General features: G+C 36.2%; 2 protein-coding genes and 1 pseudogene across 4 annotated transcripts; 2 read left to right on the top strand and 1 right to left on the bottom strand.

Moving 5' to 3' along the window:
• The first annotated feature begins 3,955 nt into the window (after positions 1–3,955).
• On the top strand, positions 3,956–5,554 carry LOC127566344 (uncharacterized). Of its 3 annotated transcripts, none has more exons than XR_007955646.1 (2): positions 3,956–5,199; positions 5,381–5,554. XR_007955646.1 is itself a non-coding variant. In XM_052008370.1 (2 exons), the coding sequence occupies exons 1-2, from the start codon at positions 5,022–5,024 to the stop codon at positions 5,392–5,394; spliced, it is 192 nt and encodes a 63-aa protein (XP_051864330.1). In that variant the 5' UTR covers positions 4,940–5,021; the 3' UTR covers positions 5,395–5,554. The 3 variants fall into 3 exon arrangements, 1 of the variants encoding a protein (XP_051864330.1); XR_007955645.1 differs by having other exon boundaries at positions 3,956–5,315; XM_052008370.1 differs by having other exon boundaries at positions 4,940–5,199.
• A 1,871-nt stretch (positions 5,555–7,425) lies between these two features.
• Positions 7,426–8,059, bottom strand: LOC117573154 (cytochrome c oxidase subunit NDUFA4). Its single transcript, XM_034256112.2, has 4 exons — positions 7,963–8,059; positions 7,848–7,890; positions 7,609–7,755; positions 7,426–7,553 (listed from the first exon to the last, which is right to left on the bottom strand). Exons 1-4 carry the CDS (start codon positions 8,034–8,036, stop codon positions 7,491–7,493), a joined length of 327 nt encoding a protein of 108 aa, XP_034112003.2. The 5' UTR covers positions 8,037–8,059; the 3' UTR covers positions 7,426–7,490.
• Positions 8,060–12,320: 4,261 nt separating this feature from the next.
• On the top strand, positions 12,321–15,155 carry LOC127566348 (uncharacterized; annotated as a pseudogene).
• Positions 15,156–20,342: the final 5,187 nt, after the last annotated feature.

The raw sequence follows: 20,342 nt of genomic DNA, 5'->3' as shown, positions 1-20,342 counted from the left end.
AGGTGGTATCAGCAACTGCCAGCAATTCGACGGATACAGGCCGACAAATCTATCTACCGGAGCCGATGGATGCAGTCCTCAAGTCGATCGTGAACGCAGCTCTCGCGCAGGACCATTGGACCTACAGGAGTTCACTGCAGGAGGGTATTACAGCATCGATACGCGATGAGATTCGCGCAGGATTCCTGGAGATGATGAAGCTGATGCAGGAGATCATTCAACCGCAGACGGACGAGAGTAGTGGCAGTCGACCCGCCGCTGCGCAGCAATAATCGATGGCAAATACAGGAGCAATCCCGAGGGTCCACAAGAGTGAGCCGGTGCCGCCATTGCATAATCCGCGTCCGGATTATTTGACGAGCAGCCCTGAAAAGGTGTACGATCCGCACGCAAAGAACTGACGAATACCCATGTGAACAGGCGTCCAGATACTGGAGACGGACAAAATGTATTGGGTATTATTAAAGGATGGTTTGGCAAGATACATATATGCCATGGATATACGTACCAAGAATGTATCGAAGTGGAGCGATACATGAGTCGTCGAGAGCGCTCATCACAAGGACAATAAACCCGGTATCCACACGGAGTCCAACAGGTAGTGTACGAGGTTGAAGTCCCACCTCTGCGCGACAAGGGTCCATCCAAGGAAGTGGAGGAGACAACAAAAACAATTAGAAGATCTGCAGGGAAGATCGTTTGGAGTCTTTCACAGAAAGGATATACGGTTGTAGTGAGATTGACTCACCTGCTATAGATGCCGACTGGTTTGTTTGAACTTGGTATCGCGACACCAGGCATTTCTGACGACGAACCACGAGGAACGGACGCCGTTCACCACCAGATGGAGCAACACCAACGACGTGGAACAGCGGATGCCAGTCGACGCATCCAACGCCGAACAAAGAGGAGGAGTCCGACTGGTGAGTCAATGCGGCGACACCAGGCCCACTCCGAGACCACTTTCACTCCGACATATTCCATGACACGCATTCATTAGTGGTAGCAGATTGCTCGATCGCGCTCGAGTTGCCGTTGACCATAAACTAAACAGCAACTAATTAGTTTGGAGTTTCGAGACCTTTATTCATATGCCGACTTTCTCGCTTTGCTCAATTACTACTTCTTAATTTATTATTTGTATTGTCGCTAGAACATTAAAATATTATTGAATAAAACAGGCAACCAAAACATGTTCGTGTCAAAGAAAAACGATAATAAATTTAAGAAATAAATTAAAATGTAATATAGATTTTAAAGTAAATTAAAATTATAAATTAAATTAAATTGAAAATGAATGAAAGTAGATCCTCATTTATTTTTGTAAAAGTGACAGAGTAGAGACGATTAGACACATTAATTGAACACAAACTTACCTGTAAAGTTACTCGCGCGAGATATATAATTATATTTTTACGTAACGCGAAGGTTAAAAAAAATAAAACAACGATTTTATTTTTAAATAACTTGTAGACGAACTTTATTGGTATTGCAAGATTAGCGAGCTACGCGTCTTGTCTGAGGAAAGTGTCTTTAAAAACTAACTTTACAATATGTTGAGTTTGAACAAGAAACTTCTTATTGCGACTTTGAGCTAACATATGTGTAATGTTTTGTGTATGTGTTAGTGTTTTAATGCTGAGTCCTCAAATTGCACCAGAAAATTTTAAGTGGCGTGAAGCGGATCTTTTTGTTTGACGTTAGTCGCCGCCGCGACGAATTTATGTTTAGAATATGATCTTTATTTGAATGCAATAGGACTTTTTTGTTTGTTACGATTGGTCGCTGTCGTCACAAGTTTATGTTTTGAATATAATATGATCTTTATGTGAATGCAATAGGATATTTTGGAGATAGGGGAATAATTACGAAAATGTGTCACGTACGAGAAATGAGTGTGGTGGTGGATATGTCACTATATATATATTTATCTATATATTTACAAATTCATATATATATCTATATTTTCTATCACCTCACCTAAATCGCCCTTTCACTAACCCCAAGAGCTCTTAGGCAGGTCGAGGTAGATATTTAAGCGAATCAAAAATATGTATATATGCATACAAATATGCTTATATAAATTAATAAATGAATATATATACCAATCTCCTGAATGCGCGACGTATAGAAGTTGTCCATCACTCCGTTGTGGCTGCATTGTTGTTTCGCATCGTCCTACTGCGTGATTTTTGAATCTTGTTTCTTTTCCATATTGAAGTTCAAATATTATAATATATAAATATTATATTATAATATAATAAATTAAATGTTAGTAATTAAGGAAATTCTTGAATAATATAATAGTACTTACGTTGATGAACATGGTTGTGTAAGTTTTCTCAGCATGGGAGGGAGATGAAATCCACAGCTGTACGCCTGATGAGGAGCAGCCACTGATGTAGTGGCCAACGCAAGGGAGATGGCGCCGATGTGGTCAATCTCAGGCAAGGTGGGTACGCCGGGGACCAACTGGGCCCTATTCAAACATAAAAATGGATCAGTGAGTGTATTTATTGTTGTTTTCTTTTTACTCACTGTCGTCAATAGTTTGTTTGTACATTTCCTTTTGTTTAGCGGCAGCTGTTTTGTTTTGTTAGTGATACGTTTCTTCTATTTTAAAGCAGCTGTTTCGTTTCGGTGAAGTTATCGATTATGCGGACTGCGGGTCAGGGATGGAACTTCACCTGAGTACCGATGAGCCAGCCGGCGCGGCCCCAGGGAGGACAAACAGTCCGTAACAACTATAATATCGAAAGTTTCTTCCAATAAGCTATCATCATCATCACAAAAACCACCCGATCATTAAAAAAAAAAATGAAATGAGAAAAATATTAATATTCATAGATTTAACTAACCCCGCTAATAAACTGATCGGAACCAATACATCCACAGCTATCGATAGCATTTAATTGGTTGGCAATACTATATATAAATATATATGTATGTATATTCACTATACTACTCATGGAAAAACAACACCCTGTTTTTGCTTTAAACGAATATACTTGTCTAAAAAAAATCGGCGATGAAGTTTATCGTTACAGGTCGTCCAAGTAGTACCTCCTATTGAAAGAAGTGAAAATAGGTTTTTAATTTTCTGTGGAAAGCTGATTTGAGATCCACTTATATTCTAGTATTGGAGCATCGATACGCTATATGTATTTATTTTGTGCTTGAATGTAAAACGAAATGCCGATGCGAACATTTTTTGACGAGCGTTTTTATATCCGCTACACATAGAGTAGAAGAGTATAATAATCAACTGACTGTAAGAAATGTATGTAATAGAGGTGGAGAACTATCGATAGCACTATCGCCACTATCGATGGTTTAGCACTATCGAGCCACCAACGATGGCAGCAGACACCTTCGATAGTGGCCCATCCACTATCGATGGTGCTATCGATAGTGCGCTTCTTACATCCCTAAAAAATTTGTTCGCGCATTTTCTGTGTCGGCGTCAAATGCAACAGCGAGGAAAAATTTAAAAACAAGAAACAATTAGTTAAATTAATATGGATCGCTTTTTAAATCTGGGTATGTTTATTATATTATATACGTAAGTGTTTTGATCTATAATTTGTTAAATTTAAGGTAAACGTCGAGTGTCTTCATCAAGTGCCGACAAGCCGGACTGTGAGTGCTCCTCCAGCACAGACTCTGAAAAAGATTTGGAACCAAATCGACAGAGTAACAAAAAGAAGTCGAAAATTTCACATGTTTGGAAATATTTTAAAAGGTCTGACGACAAGAAATATGCCAAATGTCTCGATTGTGGCAAAGAATACAAGACAAGCGGCAATACATCTAACTTGCACGACCATTTAAAAAGGTTCCATCCTGGCGTGGAAAGAAAGAGCGCAGAATCGAGCACACAAGTTGTACGTGCTGAGAGGAACGTCACTACATCTACAAGCAGCAGTTGCAGATCGAGCATGACCTCTGTGGCGTCTTACTTTAAAAGAGCCGTCATGTATGATTCAAATTCTAAAAGAAAGACAGACATAGATAAAGCTCTAACTGAAATGGTTGCCAAAGATGTGCAGCCCTACAATATTGTCGAAAACGAAGGGTTCGTGCAATACAATCATGTATTGGATCCTCGGTATAAATTACCCAGCAAGACGCACTTAAGAGATGTGCTGATGCATAATTATTTTACCGAAACTTCTGCCAAGTTATCAGCAATCCTTGTAAATGTTTCGAATATCGCAGTTACGTGTGATTTGTGGACATCAAGTGCCAATGCTAGTTTTTTGACTGTGACGGGTCATTTCGTATATAACTACGAATTAAAAACAGCATCCTTAGCAACAAAAAAACTTCTAAGCACAACTAATCATTGTTCACAAAACATTGCTGATACATTGCGGGACATTTTTATTGAATGGAACATACTGGAAAAAACTGTATGTATTGTTACCGACAATGCCAGCTCCATGCTTAAAGCATGTGATCTATTGCATATTCGCAATCTGCCATGCTTTGCGCATACTATAAATCTCGTGGTGCAAGATGCTCTAAAAGTTGATGACCCAGTGCTTCAAGCTTTATTTACTAAATGTAAATCAATCGTTCGATTTTTCAAGCAAAGCACTATATCAAATGAAAAGCTCAAATTAGCTCAAGAAGGCTCAGAATATACTTTGTTGCAAGAAACGCCCACTAGGTGGAATAGTTTTTATTTTATGATTGAGCGTATTATAAAAATGAACGATGCCATTGCCAAAGTTTTACTATCAACAACGAATGCACCGCAGCCATTTACTGCTGAGGAAATACTTATGCTGAAAGATATTGAAAAAGTATTGGCTTTCTTTCAGCAAGCAAGCGAGAAAATTTCTGGCGGAAAATACGTAACGATATCGCTGATTATTCCCATGACATATGGACTTTTTCGGAAAATCGAAAGTGTTGTACCTTTACTACAAACTCTTCAAGGAAAAACTTTAAACAAAATATTGATGGAATCAATCAAGTAACGTCTTTCCGTATATGAGCAGAGAACAGTCTGCAGGATGGCTACGCTTTTGGATCCACGGTTCAAAAAAAGTGGATTTCAACATAGCTCAAACGCTGAACAAGCAGCAACATGTTTTGAAAATGAGCTGGCCAATTTTCCAGTTAAAGAGACCGCAAGTAATCAACCCGTAGCACCGGATTCAAGTTTACAGGATACTTTGTTAGATTTTTTGGGTGAGCGTTCCATGAATAATTCTGTAAACTCAAGAGTAGATGCAATTTTAACTAAGAGGCAGTATCTGGAAAGGGCAATTGTCGGACAAGATATCGACCCTCTATTATGGATGAAGGTATGCCTTAATTAAAAGTGCCGAGTTATAAATTGCATATAATTAAGTATATTACTTTTTTCCAGGTGAATCAAACTGATTTCCCTGCCATTGGGAGCCTTTTCGCCAAATATCTTTGCATTCCGGCTACGTCCGTGGAGTCTGAAAGAACATTCAGCAAGGCGGGCCAAATAATATCGGAGAGGCGAACCCGGCTCAAAGAAAAAAATGTTAACATTCTTTTGTTTTTAAATCGCAACTCTTGGCTGAAATAAAGCATATTTTATTGTATTCGTTTCATTCTTTTTTTTTAAATCGTAACTTAGTTAAAATAAAGCATAACATTTTTATATTTGCTTAAAAAAAATTTTTTTGTTGGGCTACACTATCGAGCCATTATCGAGCCACTATCGATGGCACTATCGACACTATCGATAGTTTAAAATAAACCATCGTCGACTATCGATGGCGCCCACTATCGATAGTTCTCCACCTCTAGTATGTAACAGGAAGAAAGAGACATCTCCGATTCCATAAATCATATATGTACATAGATATATTCTTGATCAGCAAGGAGAACGATATAGCCGTCTGTCTTAGGAACACCTAAATCTCAGGGACTGTAGGACTAAAATCTCTCAAGCTTAGGCTTAGGTTGCAATTTAATTGGTTTTTTCTGTCGCAATTTGAGAATTGTAGATTTGGTCAGTCAAATTTCATAGGTATCTTTTCTAACAACTTTTACATGGGGGACACTTTCACTATTTTGTTAATAATATAATAATTGCTTACTAGAGGTGAATGGACACAGTAGCGTGTGAAATAAAACATATTTAAACTCAACACCTGCAACCGATTAAAACATTATCAATTATTTTTTGAATAACTTCTAAGTTATTTACAATTATGTAGATTCATCTGTAAATTATAAGTGAATTTGAATTTTTCGATACTTCGTGCAAAGGATTGTAAGGTGATATAGAGAGCAATATATTTTATAACAAAAAATATTAAAATAATATATGTAGATATAACTAAATTGAAACGTTTGCTTGTGTTGTTTTAAAGACAAATAATTTGTATACCCGCTATCCATAGGGTAGAAAGGTATTATAACTTTGTGCAGAAGGAGGCATCTCCGACACTATAAAGTATATAAGATGACAATTAGATGTTTGAGTTATTTTATTTATTGTAGAGTTAATTTTTATTTTCATAAACTCGTTACAATATTACTTGTAGTTGTAGTGTAAATTTTAAGTATAAGAATTTTGATATTTGTAAAAGACCAGGCCGAAGTGCCGTGATCAATGAAAAATTAAACGATGGGACAGCTGAACCGTTTCGTTGCAGCCAAGACCGAATTAAAACTAAATTGATAAACAATATTTATTCTTAAGCTAAACCCAAAAGAAATACTTGCAGCGTAAGCATCACGCCACCAACTATCAATCGGCAAGTCGAGTCAGCATAATAGCGGGCAATAACCGTATGCTATGTTGCGGCATAAACATACATACATAAGTGTCTGGTTACTGCCGATGACGGTTGCAGTGATAAACGCTGACGCTTAGATTTCGGCGTTTGGCTTCCGGGAGTAATGAAACAAATAAATGATTTATTTGTTAACTTATATGTACATATGTATATTCTTGATCAGCGTCAATAGCCGCGACGATATAGTCCGTGTGTCCGTCCGTTTGTATAAACATCTACATCTCTGGAGAGATATTCATATTTTTTTTTCGACGGCACTTGTTATGTTTGCACCCTGATCAAGTTTGTTTCAAATTTTTGCCACCGAAAATCGAATAACAATCGTAATTTTTAATCTAGTCATGATACATACTCTAATATAGTCTTTATGATTCCTAAAAATATGGCTGCAATCAGATAAAAATTAAAGAAACACTTTTGTATGGAAAAGTAAGCCAAATTATTACGGGTCTTTGTTGCTTTGACTGACAATCTGGTAAGTTTTGTATTCAATGGTATATTTTGAGTGGAGTACACTAAAAATATACTAAATATAGCATTCGGTATATATTTATTTTATAGTAACCTGCCCATATACCTTTTGTCTGTTATATATCTTCTTTAAAAGGAGTTTTGAATAATAAAAAAGAACAACTTAAGTTTGTTACACGGTTACTGCATTTATTAAGATAATATATTCAGTGTTTATGTTACCACACTTTATTCTTCAAACTTGGGAGCTGCGCTCTCGGTTTTGGAATAATCCCTAATGGGAGAATAAAACTGCAATAAAAATACAAATTAAATTAAATTTTTTTTTTTTAGAATTGAAAATTACCTTATACTGCTTGTTTTTGTATTCTTGCCATGGTTCTGGATTTGAAGTGCGGTTCCATGTAACATCTGGATTTCTGGTAGCAAGACGAGTCATATAATAAACGGCGCCTACGGCTCCAGCAGCAACGCAAACATACAGCGGAATCAGCTAAAGTCCAAAAGTAAAACAAAAATATTACTAATCTGCATTTACAATTTAAATTTGGTTGCATAACAAGACAGAAATGAAATGTTACATACCGCCGGATTTTTTTTAAGACTCTGCAATCCTAATCCTTGCATTCTGAAATAAAAAGAAACTCATTAATATTCAGATAGCTTATTATAAAATACTTCAAATCTCAATCGTTTATACTTTAAAACTTCAAATTGCTTAAACCAAGAACTCGCAATAACTAAATAGAAAATTTTAGAGATGTGCAAAAACATTACAGCATTAATAGTTCGATTTTATTTCATTTCAACTCAACATTAATACCGATGTATCGTAATTATTAGTTATATAGCAACGTCAACCCCGCAACTTTAGCGTCACATATCGATACAAAAATATCGGATAAAACAAACATTTTATTTTTGTCTATTTACGTGATAGTCTTAAATTAAAAAAGTTTAAATGCAAAACAAAAGAAAACTAAATTATCTTTCCTTTAAATCTATGTTTGTCACATTGCATACAGTATTTATGCACTAAATCGGGAATGAAAATTGGGTTTTTTAAAAAAATTACCTTTGGTTGACCCGCCAAAACAAGTTCATTTCGCAGGTTCATCGAGTAACTGGAACCAGTGCCGAACCAGTCAGGCCAGAGACAACGTATAGCCTATTTTCACTGCACCAAAAAACCTCGGTTTTTTCCGTTCAGGTCGAATGTTACGTTCGCTATTTACATATAATATAATTGATTTATTTTAATTAATAAATATACGTCATTTTATATTTTTATTTAAGTCAACGGTCAAAAAATATTTAACACTATCATTAAATTATTCTTTACATTTGACGAACTTGTCGATCATGCCACGCTATTTCATTCTATTTGAATCACATAGACACAAATTTTGCTTATTGTTTTATTCAAATCGTTATAGCCGTTTTCGAGAAAATTCAATTTCTGTGATTATTGTTATCACAAATCAATTGAATTTGGCATGTTGCAACGACAATATCTGCAAAGAGTCGAATTTTCGTTTTGCAGATTTTTCAATCCTTTTACTATGTACCACTAACCATACAATACATATGTAGATGCGTCAAGTCATACATCCAAAAGGTATCATTAAAAACAGTATTATTGCAGCCTCAGTCGGGCCGTGCGCTGCGATTCGAACACCGAGCCTCTTCGGCTCATTCGAAAATTCGAAGTTGCGCTCTGCTTTCGTTTCTATGTATGCGTGTATGTATCTACATGCTCGCCTATATTAGTATGTGTATGCATGTAAAGTTTTGCAACGTGCAGTTGCCTCGCAAACAAGCAGCTGGCGCACGCCAATTTTGTTTTGCCGCGACGAAAGTCTTGAAGATAAAGACAACAACAATTGCTCGCGTTCTATATGTTTGCAGTTAAATGGCACTTGCACAGGGACCGCGTTGGCTCTGCTGGTGGTTTGCAAGCCCAACGTGTTGTGGGCCCGGGTTCAAATCCCGATCGGGAATATATGCATATTTTGTTTTTTTTTTAATGCGATTTAAATTTTTTCATTCCCTTTCAACTTTACTGACAGAAGTAAAATCTAATCGCGCATTGATTTTTGATGACTTACAATTTTGAAATTTTAAATAATAAAACTCAATTTAAAAAAAGTTTGAACTTTAAAATGTAGTTTTTTACATTATTCAGAAAACAATAACATTTCAGAATTATAGAAAAATATTAAAAACATAATTAAAATAAAATATTAATTATATTTGTAACACTATGTTTTTAATATTTATATTTAAATTTTTTACCAGTTTTAATTTTAATTTATTAGAAAATTTTCTATCGAAAATTAAAATTAAAATTAAATTACAAAAAAGTATTTATCTTTTAAAAAAGATTGAACTTTTACTAATAATAATTGTATTATTTATATTTTCTCTTATTTACTGAAATTTTATTGTTATCTTAAAATGTAAAAACAAAATTTTAAAGTTCAAACTTTTTTAATAGACTTTTAAAAAGCAAAAAGGAATTTGTAAATCATCAAAAATCGTCATCTTTGGTTTTCACAGACAAACAAAATAACGTTTGTTCCGTGAGTCTCTGCAAAAAGCTGTCAGCAAGAGGCGGCATTGTCTTTATATATTGCGATGCATTTCATTGGTCAACCCCATTGACCATTTGGGATTGTTGTGCGGGAACAATTTTCAAGTGTACCACAAGAGGGCATGATTGACGAAATTTACGAACTACTCAAAAATACTTAATAACAATTTGTTTTTTTACTAACCTCGTTTTATATTTTGGCTATCATTCTAATTCTCTGGCGGTTTCTAGCTTTTTTCATATGTCACTTTAGCTTTTTTCTGACCAGAAGAGTTGGTAACACTGGTCCTAGTATCAACCCTCGTATATGAAATTGAAAATAAAAAAAATACTGCAACTAAATTACAATATGTGCTTAGGATATTGTCGCTATAGAACTAGGCAAATAAGATGATTTCATCTATTTTTTTCTACCCATAAGGTAGAAGGGTATTATAACTTTGTGCCGGCAGGAAATTTATGCAAGGGGCATAAGAAGCAGTGTTGCCAACGTTTGTTGAGAAAAAAAACTGTTTTTGACGGGAAGTACGCTGCAAAAAAGTTGAATAATTCGAAAAAAAAACTATAAAAAAGCTGGTTTTCAATTCATTGGATTCTCTATATTTTTCTGATAGACACAGAGTGAGCGCACGAAATCGGTTTTATATGTATGGAATTTGTATAGAATTTGAAAAGCAGTTGATCTAATATTTACAATATTTTGAGAATTTCATTACTATTGTCCTCATTCTCCTCATTTTTATGTTCATATGTTCATCCTGTTCCTATTATTTTTGGGAATTTATTAGGAAGCTTATACATATGTATAGCAGCAATTGTCCAGTCTGCGCAAGCCATAACAGTAAATGCATGATTTAGAATAAAGTGTATTGTCATTTTAAGTAGAAATAGCGCCGTTGTCTTCAAAGTATTTAACGACTAGGTTTCCTAAATGGTTCAAATGAGCCAAAATGTATGTATGCTCGGCTACAAAAAGGCATAGCGCTGCTTTTTGCTCCATAGTCTTCACCGGCAAAGTTACAAAATCTATTTTTTTTTTTTGCATAAAGCCGCCCCTAGCACTTTTATGCTTTCTGGTCAAGGCATGGGCGCTCAAATCAGAAAGTTTTGCGGTGATTGTACATACATATGCAGTAACTGACATTTTGACATTTTTTAAAACAATCAAAACACACTGAAATTCAGATCAATTCAGTTTTGCCTTTAGTGACGCTACGATAAGAATTGGCGTGTTCTTTGAGGTTGCTTTACAACACTATACAATCTATTTGTCACTAAAAGTGATGGTAAGCATTAACAGAACAGCTTCAGCAAATATTGTTCCATAATTTTGGGCATATAGTAGAACAAAATCTAAAAAAGCATTTAAGTAAAAAAGTCTCTCTTAAAGTCTCTGAGATCCAGTGTGTTTCATACGGACGGACGGACAGACGGACATGGCTAGGTCGTGTCGGCTGTTGACGCTGATCAATAATATATATACTTTATAGGGTCGGAGATGCCTCCTTCTACCTTTTACATACATTTCCTGTCGGCACAAAGTTATAATACCCTTCTACCCTATGGGTAGCTGGTATAAACACTGAGTTGATATTGTTATTGTCACGAATCGATGTAAGTTCATTTGTATCTTGTTTAGTAGTATATCGTTTTTTGTAACCGAAAGTTCAAAGAACGAAATGTTTGGTATTTTGATGATTGGTTAAACAGTAGCCGCCGAAACCTATATGACACAACGGAATTGTAAAGAGATTGTAAAGCACACAGCTCTAAATTTATCAGCCATTTTTAAGCTACTTTCGTTGGTTACTATTATAACTTGTATTGTCACTAGTTGCAAGATTATAACGTTTGAAACAATATGGAAGAATAAGTTCGAAACTAACGAAGCTAGCCGGTTGTGTGGGCTTGACTGCAATATGTGGCTTGATAGCAATACGCAAAGCACATCCACATCGAAAGACTGTCTTTTTGACGCTCAAAGCCAAATCGATCTTTCGCTCTGCAGTGAAGCTTCGTGCTCAACTAACAACTGCCAATGTAAAATCACTTGATGATAGTGAATTAGTTGTGCATTTGAAGCTAATTGAACAGACTGAATCGTCTTTTAATTTGGTGTATAATGAGCTTGAGGAGCTGGTTTTTTTTTACCAAAGTGGCAGCGAGTTAAGAGACAAATTGTATAATATTATTGTATAAATCTGTCTGCAAAATAGAATGTTTAGGCGCCAGCTCTACATTTAGAGCTGGGCAGCCAAAATAGCGGACGGTGATTGTGGCACTCAATTCACTCCTTGCTGGAGCTACGTTGCCGATATCTGTTGGTAGATACTCGCAGTATGCAGATTTCATCAAACTGTTTTCGACAATCATTGACAAGGATATCTAGATCACTAATTTAGAGACTGCAAATGCTGGTCGTCTTGCTCGTGAATTGTTAGACAAGCGCTTCAATAATAAACGCCATGTCTTTCAAGCTCATACCGCCGAGATTCTTGGTCTGGTAGCCGGGAGTAGAGTGTATCTTACGGCACACTACCGATTTTAAGAAAAGCTTTATAGCTCAACAATGACCTTTGTGACTTTGACATCCTATTATATTTAAGATGCTGACTGAAAAGTGTGCTTTTAAGTTCGAATTGTACAGAATGAATGATTGAAAAATGTGCCTTTAAGTTCGAATTGTACAGAATTATAGGAAATCACTGCAGTAAGCGATATGTTATGGAATAAACTGAACTTTTTCGGATTCCAGCACTAATTCTAATTATGTGGGCGACAGGCCTTTTTCATTTCTTCGCACGCCACATGCAGCAACGAATTGGTTATTCGTAGGCTACGAATCGTAGCTGATGTGAAGTGTTGGAGAGAAAGCTAAACTTGCTTTGAAAAGTTAAGGGAACTGGAGTGCCGGGTGAAGCACTATTCCACCTCAGGAAGAGAAATGCTAAATATTGATTGTCAGGGACGACGCTTTGTTGGAAATGTCAACTCAACATTCCCCCAGAAAAACGAGAAACTATTGATTGGTCGGGTACTACGGAAACCTGCGACACTTACACTCGCTGACGCTGGAGGCAGTTTACACGCTGCCATTGAAAAAGCGACAATGCTTTCAATGCGTTCGCAAAGATAGTGCTAGCGAAGTATGCAGCAGTGGGATTACGATTGCAAGTCTTGTGAAGAAGATAATCCACCTGGAAGCGTATTTCAAATGCAATTAAGTGCGCTGTCGTCGAGTGGAACCGTACCGTTATGTAGGAGTGAGACGCAACCAACAGTTACTGTACCTGTAGATAATGGCGGATCAGCGTCGAAACAATTGAATGAAAATCTTCCGCCATTTATGAGTGTCATTTGAGAGTGGAAATCGACCAGTGCACTGGTTACTTATTCAACTGACCACAAAACACGTCGGCCAAGCAAGGCGCCTGTTCAGCCTTACAACTGGATATTGGTAATATCATTACCATTATCAATGCATATATTCCTCCTAGCCAGTCTGTCTCAAGCAAGGACATTTCTGCTATCCTTGACCAAATCAACGGGCCTCTGACTGGGTGGGTGGGTGACTTTAATGCTTGGAGCCCCTTATGGGGTTCGTCTGCTTCCAGTCGCCGCGGAAAGAACATTGAGCACGCCATTGCGGAAAAAAATTTGGTCGTCCTTAACAACGGTTCGGCAACCCATCTTTCAACACACAGTTCCTTCACCCATGTTGATATTTCAATTATATCTCCCCAAATTGCTGACAGGTGTAGTTCGGCTATCTTAGATAATCTGCACGGCAGTGATCACTTCCCTATAACCTTATTCCTTTCCGTCCAATTCTATCCTGACATGACTATCCGGCGCTCCTTCCATCCCTATAAAATTTATTCAAACAGACTCAGGTATTGTTACCCGTCCCCATCTAATTGCCAAAAAGATCGGCCAAGCCTGTTTAAATTACTCAAGGGACAGCAACTTTTTAGCAGTTTATATTCAACAAAAACTACTGTATCTATCTAGAACATATCAGCCCAACGTGTTTTCTGTCTCGGCCAAAACGTTTAGACGAGAATTTTACGTTGTTTGAAATAGATGCAGCGCTGGCAACTGCTAAAGGAAAAAGCCCAGGTGCCGATAAATTTCCTACCCCATGAAACATATTCCATTGTCTCTCAACATAAGCTGCAAGTATTGGGGCTACATGCAGTGCTATCTAGACTTAAATGCTGGAGCATTGGTCCTAGGCCTTATAATCTTATAAATGCCTTTATGACCCATCGTTCCTTTGGGGTCCGAGTTAACAACACCACTTTCGATACCTTTTGTTTATATAATGGTATCCCACAAGGCTCTCCACTCTCTGTTGTACTCTTCATAATTACGTTTGAGCACTATTGTAAATTTCCAGACCTAATTTTTAAGAACAATTATTATTATTATTAAAGTATTAAAAGTGTAGTTAAACTAGATATACTGGGCATATCCTTCGACTCTAAACTTATATTTAAATATTACTGCGACCTCAGAAAACAAATAGACTCTCGCTTAATATTATTAAATTTATAAACTCTAAATATTCTAGAATTCACACCAATACGCTTGTAAATATTACTCGTGCCTTAATGCTCTCTAAAATCGACTACGGGCTCCCTATCTACGGATGGCCCACATCAAAAAAATACAATCACGCTTTTCCTTCCTCCCCAACCTGATGCATATTAGTGGAATCTGGCCTTCCTAGTATAGCAGATCGCATTGTAAAGACAACCATGCAGCTCATTTCAGAACTGTACAACACACCGAATGCCCTGCTAAGTAAAGAGTTCATTGGAATATCGAAACACAAACGGAAGTATAAATGCACCTCCACTCTGCGGCGTTGCGCCATTTACAGTACACGTCTTGGCCTGACCGCCCCCACACAAAGTCTTGCAATCGTTCCGCGGCCTTTCTGGTCTGGACAAAAGCCCAACGTCAACACAAACCTTGCATCATCTCCTAAAAGCAAAACCTTCAGTTCCGAATTTCTGGCCAGATTCTATTGCGAAAAGAATAAGTTTGGTGTAAAATCTTGGCTTTCCACCGACGGCTCTACAACTCCCGATGCCACCACCTTTGCCGTCGTTAACAGCGATATCACCATCATCGTTGGTGGTCTCCTTCCCGGATACTGCTCAACTTTCACCGCCGAATCTTTCGCCATACTAAAAGCTTGCCAGTCCGCTGCTGCCAACAAGGGCTATTTTGTAATTATACTGATAGCCTCGATGACTTGGGTCATCGCCGCAGGCGATTGTCACGACTCCTAATTTTTATCTGCCTCATCATGCCGTCTTCAATCCAGATAGCACCACAACAAAGGTGCGAGCTGTTTTTAACGCTTCTTGTCCATCCTCAAATGGGAAGAGTCTGAATGATATCCTTCATTCAGGGCCCATTCTCCAATCGGATCTTACTTGGCAGATCCTCAAATGGCGATATTTTCGGTTCAATGCGGACATAACGAAGATGTATCGTCATCCTTATGGACTCGAAGCACACACCGTTCCAGCGAATCCTGTTTCGCGTCACGGACGGTGAGATCGGTAACTTCGAGTTAAACAGTTACATTCGGTGTCAACTGCGCGCCTTTCCTGGCCCTACGAGTTCTCCAGCTACTCGCTGAAGATATACGCTTGCAGTATCCTCTCGCAAGCCGAGTCATCTCTGGCGGCATGTACGTTGACGACGTCCTGGTAGGGACACACACTAAGGAAGAGGCCATCCGGACCATTACGGAAGAGTGTGCAGCCCTGGACAACGCCGGGAAGTGCACGTCGAACAACAAGACTCCTACTCCGAGAGGACTTCCTAGAACTCGTGGACTCGAGTATGGCGAAATCTCTGGGCATCAGGTGGCAAGCTCACGACAACGAATTATTCTTCATGCCACCAGAAGTGGTCCATCAGGACTACTATACGAAGAGGAAAGTACTATCGCAGATTGCCAAACTCTTCGCCCCAGCCGCGTGGCTGGCCCCTTTCGTTATCCGACCCAAGATTTTCATGCAGGAGATCTGGTCGAAAATGCTCGAACGGGACGAACCTCTACCCGCGGATATTTTACTTCAGTGGAAGGAGTATCGCGGGAGTTATCCTGCTCTGACTAAGACTCGGATTCCAAGGTGGGTTCAGTTCCAAACAAGAGTGAAGCTCCATGGTACTGGATTTTGTGATGCTTCAGAAAGGGCGTTTTCGCGTAACGCGAAGGTTAAAAAATAAAACAACGATTTTATTTTTAAATAACTTGTAGACGAACTTTATGGGTATTGCAAGATTAGCGGGCTACGCGTCTTGTCTGAGGAAAGTGTCTTTAAAAACTGACTACTCGTTTGAACAAGAAACTTCTTATTGCGACTTAGAGCTAACATATGTGTAATGTTTTATGTATGTGTTACTGTTTTAATGCTGAGTCCTCAAATTGCACTGGAATTTTTTAAGTGGTATGAAGTGGATCTTTTTGCTTGACGTTAGTCGCCGCCGCGATGAATTTATGTTTAGAATATGATCTTTATTTTAATGCAATAGAACCCTTTTGTTTGTTACGATTGGTCGCTATCGCGACAAGTTTATGTTTTGAATATAATATGATCTTTATGTGAATGCAATAGGATATTTTGGAGATACGGGAATAATTATGAGAATGTGTCACGTACGAGAAATGAGTGTGGTGGTGGATATGTCACTCCCCCAACCTATAGAAATTAGCTTGTCCTCAAGCGTTTAATTCAGGGTATATAAGTGGGACTGGTTTTTTGTAATTTCAATTTCAGCATTAGCACTTGTGTTCGTTTCATTTTTTCTTACATATTTTTGTATAATTGTGTTGAAAGGTGTTTTAATTTTCTTACTTGCTAAGTAGTATATAACAATAAGAATTAAGATTAATACAATTGTAATTGTTGAATATTTGTAGTTAATATTTTCTGTATTGTTATACAAAATCATTTCTTTTGTTTCTATGTATGATAATGGTTCTATTTTAGTTACATTGTATTCTGTAAATATAAGTGTTGTGAATTGTTGGGCTCTATTTGATAATTTTACATTTTTTAATTCGATTGTACAATTAATTTAATTTAAATTATTTTATCCTTTTCAATGTAAATAACTAAATTGTTACAATTTTGGTTTAGTTTGGTTCGTTTTATATTCCAAGTTATTACAATATTTGGTTCTACTATTTGTATAAGAACTTGTTTGCGATATTTATTGAAAGTACAAACTGGTGCTTCATGTTTTATTATATTTGCAATGCATTGGTCATTTATGATCTTCTTTGAGATAGTATTTGAAACAAAGTTATTATGTAAATAAAATTTCCCTTCAATATTTTCACTAATGATCTGTCCATTTCCGTCTGGGTATGGAATTATTTCGAAAGTTTTAACTTCGAGATTGCTAAGAAGATTGCATCAGAAAAATTTCATTTGCAATTGGATTGAACCAATCTGAAGTTTTTATACTAATTAATTTTTCATGATTGATATGATCTATTGAAGTAGTTTCGGATTAAAGATACCTAAGCGGGTTAATTGTAATCAATTCAATATATTCGGTAAAGTGTTCAATATTAAATATTAACGAATTTAGTTGTCTTCTTTCAGAATTTTACTTTGGCTATTTATTATATTTATGCCTTGATCAAATTTATTTATAAAATTATTAAGATTGCTTGCTTGGTTTGAATTGTGGGCGATGATATTAATCTGATTTTCAACTTGTTTTCTATCTTCATTATCTAATGTAACGAAAAGGAATTTAAAAGAAGATCCTATAAAATCGAATAAACCACGTTTGGTACGACTTGCTATTCTAATACCGGTCATTTGTTTTTCAAGTTTATTCATTAAGTATCTTTTTTCAGGGTATTTATTGAAGATATGGCTTTGAGTTACTAATAAGTCAAAAGAATTTTCTATTTGTGACACGTTTACAGTTAAGTAATGATGTTAAAAAAATACAGGTAAATTGATTATTCCTGATTCGAATAGGGAGCATCCTTGGTCGTTTTGAATAGGGTGAACTTCAACTGGTTGAGTGTTTATAGGTGTACAAATAATTGATAGTATAAATAGCAACAGCAACTTAGGATGTTTCATCGTTTGGCATGGAATTGTAATATTTACTTTTATTAATTACTTTCTTCTTTTTAAATTTTGATTTATAATGGGTGACTTTTCTTCCTCTGTTTGTTTCTTCAAAATGTTGTTCATCAAGGTTCTTGATATTACCCATCTTTTTGAAAGGGTTCGTTATTTTAGACTTTACTAACGGGGCTTGTCTAAATCTTGTATCTACTTCAAAATTACTTCTGTTTTTATTAAGGTTGTCTATTTGATTTACTTTGTCTTCTTGTGAATTATACTCAGGAGTTCCTGCAAAAATAAAAATGTCTGCTGGGGTTCTATTAGTAGCTTTATGCTTTGTTTTATGATTATATTTATATAAGAATGCTTCAAATTTTGTTATTTTGTTTTCTACATCATCGTCACTTCTTATTATTCGTAACTTTTTATTTATTGTTTTATGGAATCTTTCTATGTTAGATATTCTAGTTTTGCTTGTGGTAATGTTAATTTTTATATTTTCTTCTTGTAACCAAATTTGCAAAGCTGCTGAATAAATGCTGAATCTTTATCTACTTTTATCTCTAAGGGTTTTCCCATTTCATTGAGAACTTTTAATAAAGATCTTTTGGCTTCTAACCAATCTCCGCTTTGAACTTCTATTAATGTTGCGAAGAAAGAAATTGTTTTTTATCGATCATATAGAAATCTATTACATATTTATCTCTAACGTTAAGAACTTCAGGTGTTATTTCGAAAGTGAGTTTTGTGTCTTTATGTACAGTTTTACCTACATTACAAACTTCACATTCATTAAATAAATTTGGTATTAATTTCTGATAGTCAGGGTAATAGTATTTTTCTTTGAAACAATTAATTGTTTTTTTCAATTCCTGGATGAAAAAGTTTTTTTTTGTGTTTTCACTATTAACTCTTTGAATTCTGCAAAGGTTTGTAAGTCAATTAATTTCAGGCTTGTTTTCATTACTTTAGTTCAGTTTATGGAAATAACGAGTTGTCTCGACTTTGTTATCATCACCTTTCAGAAATTCTATCTGTCTGTTAAAATAGTTTAAAGGCCTTTCGGTTATCTTGAGCGCTATGTATAGTTGCTCATGTGCTAACTGAATGTTCTCCTAGGAAATTTTCTTCTATTTTGATACGCGAAAGTGCATCTGCTACATTATTCTCTTTTCCTGGTAAATATTTGATTTGATAATCATACTAATTTAATCAGATTTTCCATTTTTTAAATTTCATATTAGATTCTTTAATATTACTGAGCCAAACTAATGGTTTATGATCACTTAAAATTTGAAATTTTCTACCGAATAGGTAAGAACGGAAATATTTAGTTGCCCACACAATAGCTAATAGTTCTTTTTCTAAAGCTGAATAGTTTGATTCATGTTCATTTAAAGTTCGACTTGCATAGCAAATTGGTTTGTGTTCATGTGACAGAACAGCGCCTATAGCGAAATTGCTAGCATCGGTTGTTAATGAGAATGGTTTCTGGAAATTTGGATAAACTAATGTTGGATCGGATGTGATTAAAACTTTGAACTTTTCAAATGGAGACTGTAACGTGTAACGAAGCTTGTTCGTTTTAGAAGCTGGTGTACTTGTAACGATACGAAAGGTGTACGCGATCGCTACGGCTGTTGTCTGGTCGGATGGGAGTGGGCTAAAGAGAAAAAATCCTTTCCGCTAGGTGCTTCCGTAGATTAATTATACTATTAGAAAATTCGCGTACTTAAGGAAGGGGGAAAATGGGGAAGAGACATACAAGGACAGTAAACAAAAGAGTTGAAAGTAAACTAGAAGAAAGACAAGTTAGGGATCTACCTTCGACTTGGAACACTTCTCCTTTGCGGTGCACTCATTGGTGCAGACGCCCACCCTACCATGATCCTGCAAAGCCAATGTAAAAATCCATTTAAATGACAGGATCCCTTGGAGAAGCTCCTCGTTACTCGACCCTCCCCATACAAACGCTGCATGGTTCCAAATTTGAAAACTTACTCGCACATACTAAACATTATAACAAATTTATTTAAATTAAGAAACATAAAGAGAAGGCAAATAAGGTAACAAAAGAAAACATGGACGGAATAAGAACGTTGAAATATTAAAGCTAATTTAGATCTATTTCATAAATACTTAAAAACTAAATAAATAGATAAATAGAATAAATATGAATAATAGGAATAAATAGTTTATATTTCATTTTGCAATTTTCTTTAAATATGGAGCGCTAATTTATTCATAGTTTTTTTAATCGATATAAAAAAAACTATTTAATTAATGACCCATATCATAGTAGGGCAATGGACCAACGGCAAAGGCTCATCGCTAAGAAACTTAAGGTTTCTCAGGAGCTGCCAGCAA

The sequence above is a fragment of the Drosophila albomicans genome, unplaced genomic scaffold (genome assembly GCF_009650485.2).
Source record: "Drosophila albomicans strain 15112-1751.03 unplaced genomic scaffold, ASM965048v2 utg000051l_pilon, whole genome shotgun sequence".
NCBI lineage: Eukaryota > Metazoa > Arthropoda > Insecta > Diptera > Drosophilidae > Drosophila > Drosophila albomicans.
Note: the sequence above shows the minus strand (reverse complement) of the source record. Positions and strands in the feature narration are given on the sequence as shown.

Coding starts and splice junctions, on each gene's coding strand:
- LOC127566344 (XM_052008370.1), top strand. CDS start 5,022: ATGGCTACGCTTTTGGATCCACGGTTCAAAAAAAGTGGATTTCAACAT.
- LOC117573154 (XM_034256112.2), bottom strand. CDS start 8,036: ATGTTTTTGCACATCTCTAAAATTTTCTATTTAGTTATTGCGAGTTCT. Junction 7,756..7,847: donor GTCTTAAAAAAAATCCGGCG/GTATGTAACATT, acceptor TTTGGACTTTAG/CTGATTCCGCTGTATGTTTG. Junction 7,554..7,608: donor ACAAAAACAAGCAGTATAAG/GTAATTTTCAAT, acceptor TTTTTATTGCAG/TTTTATTCTCCCATTAGGGA.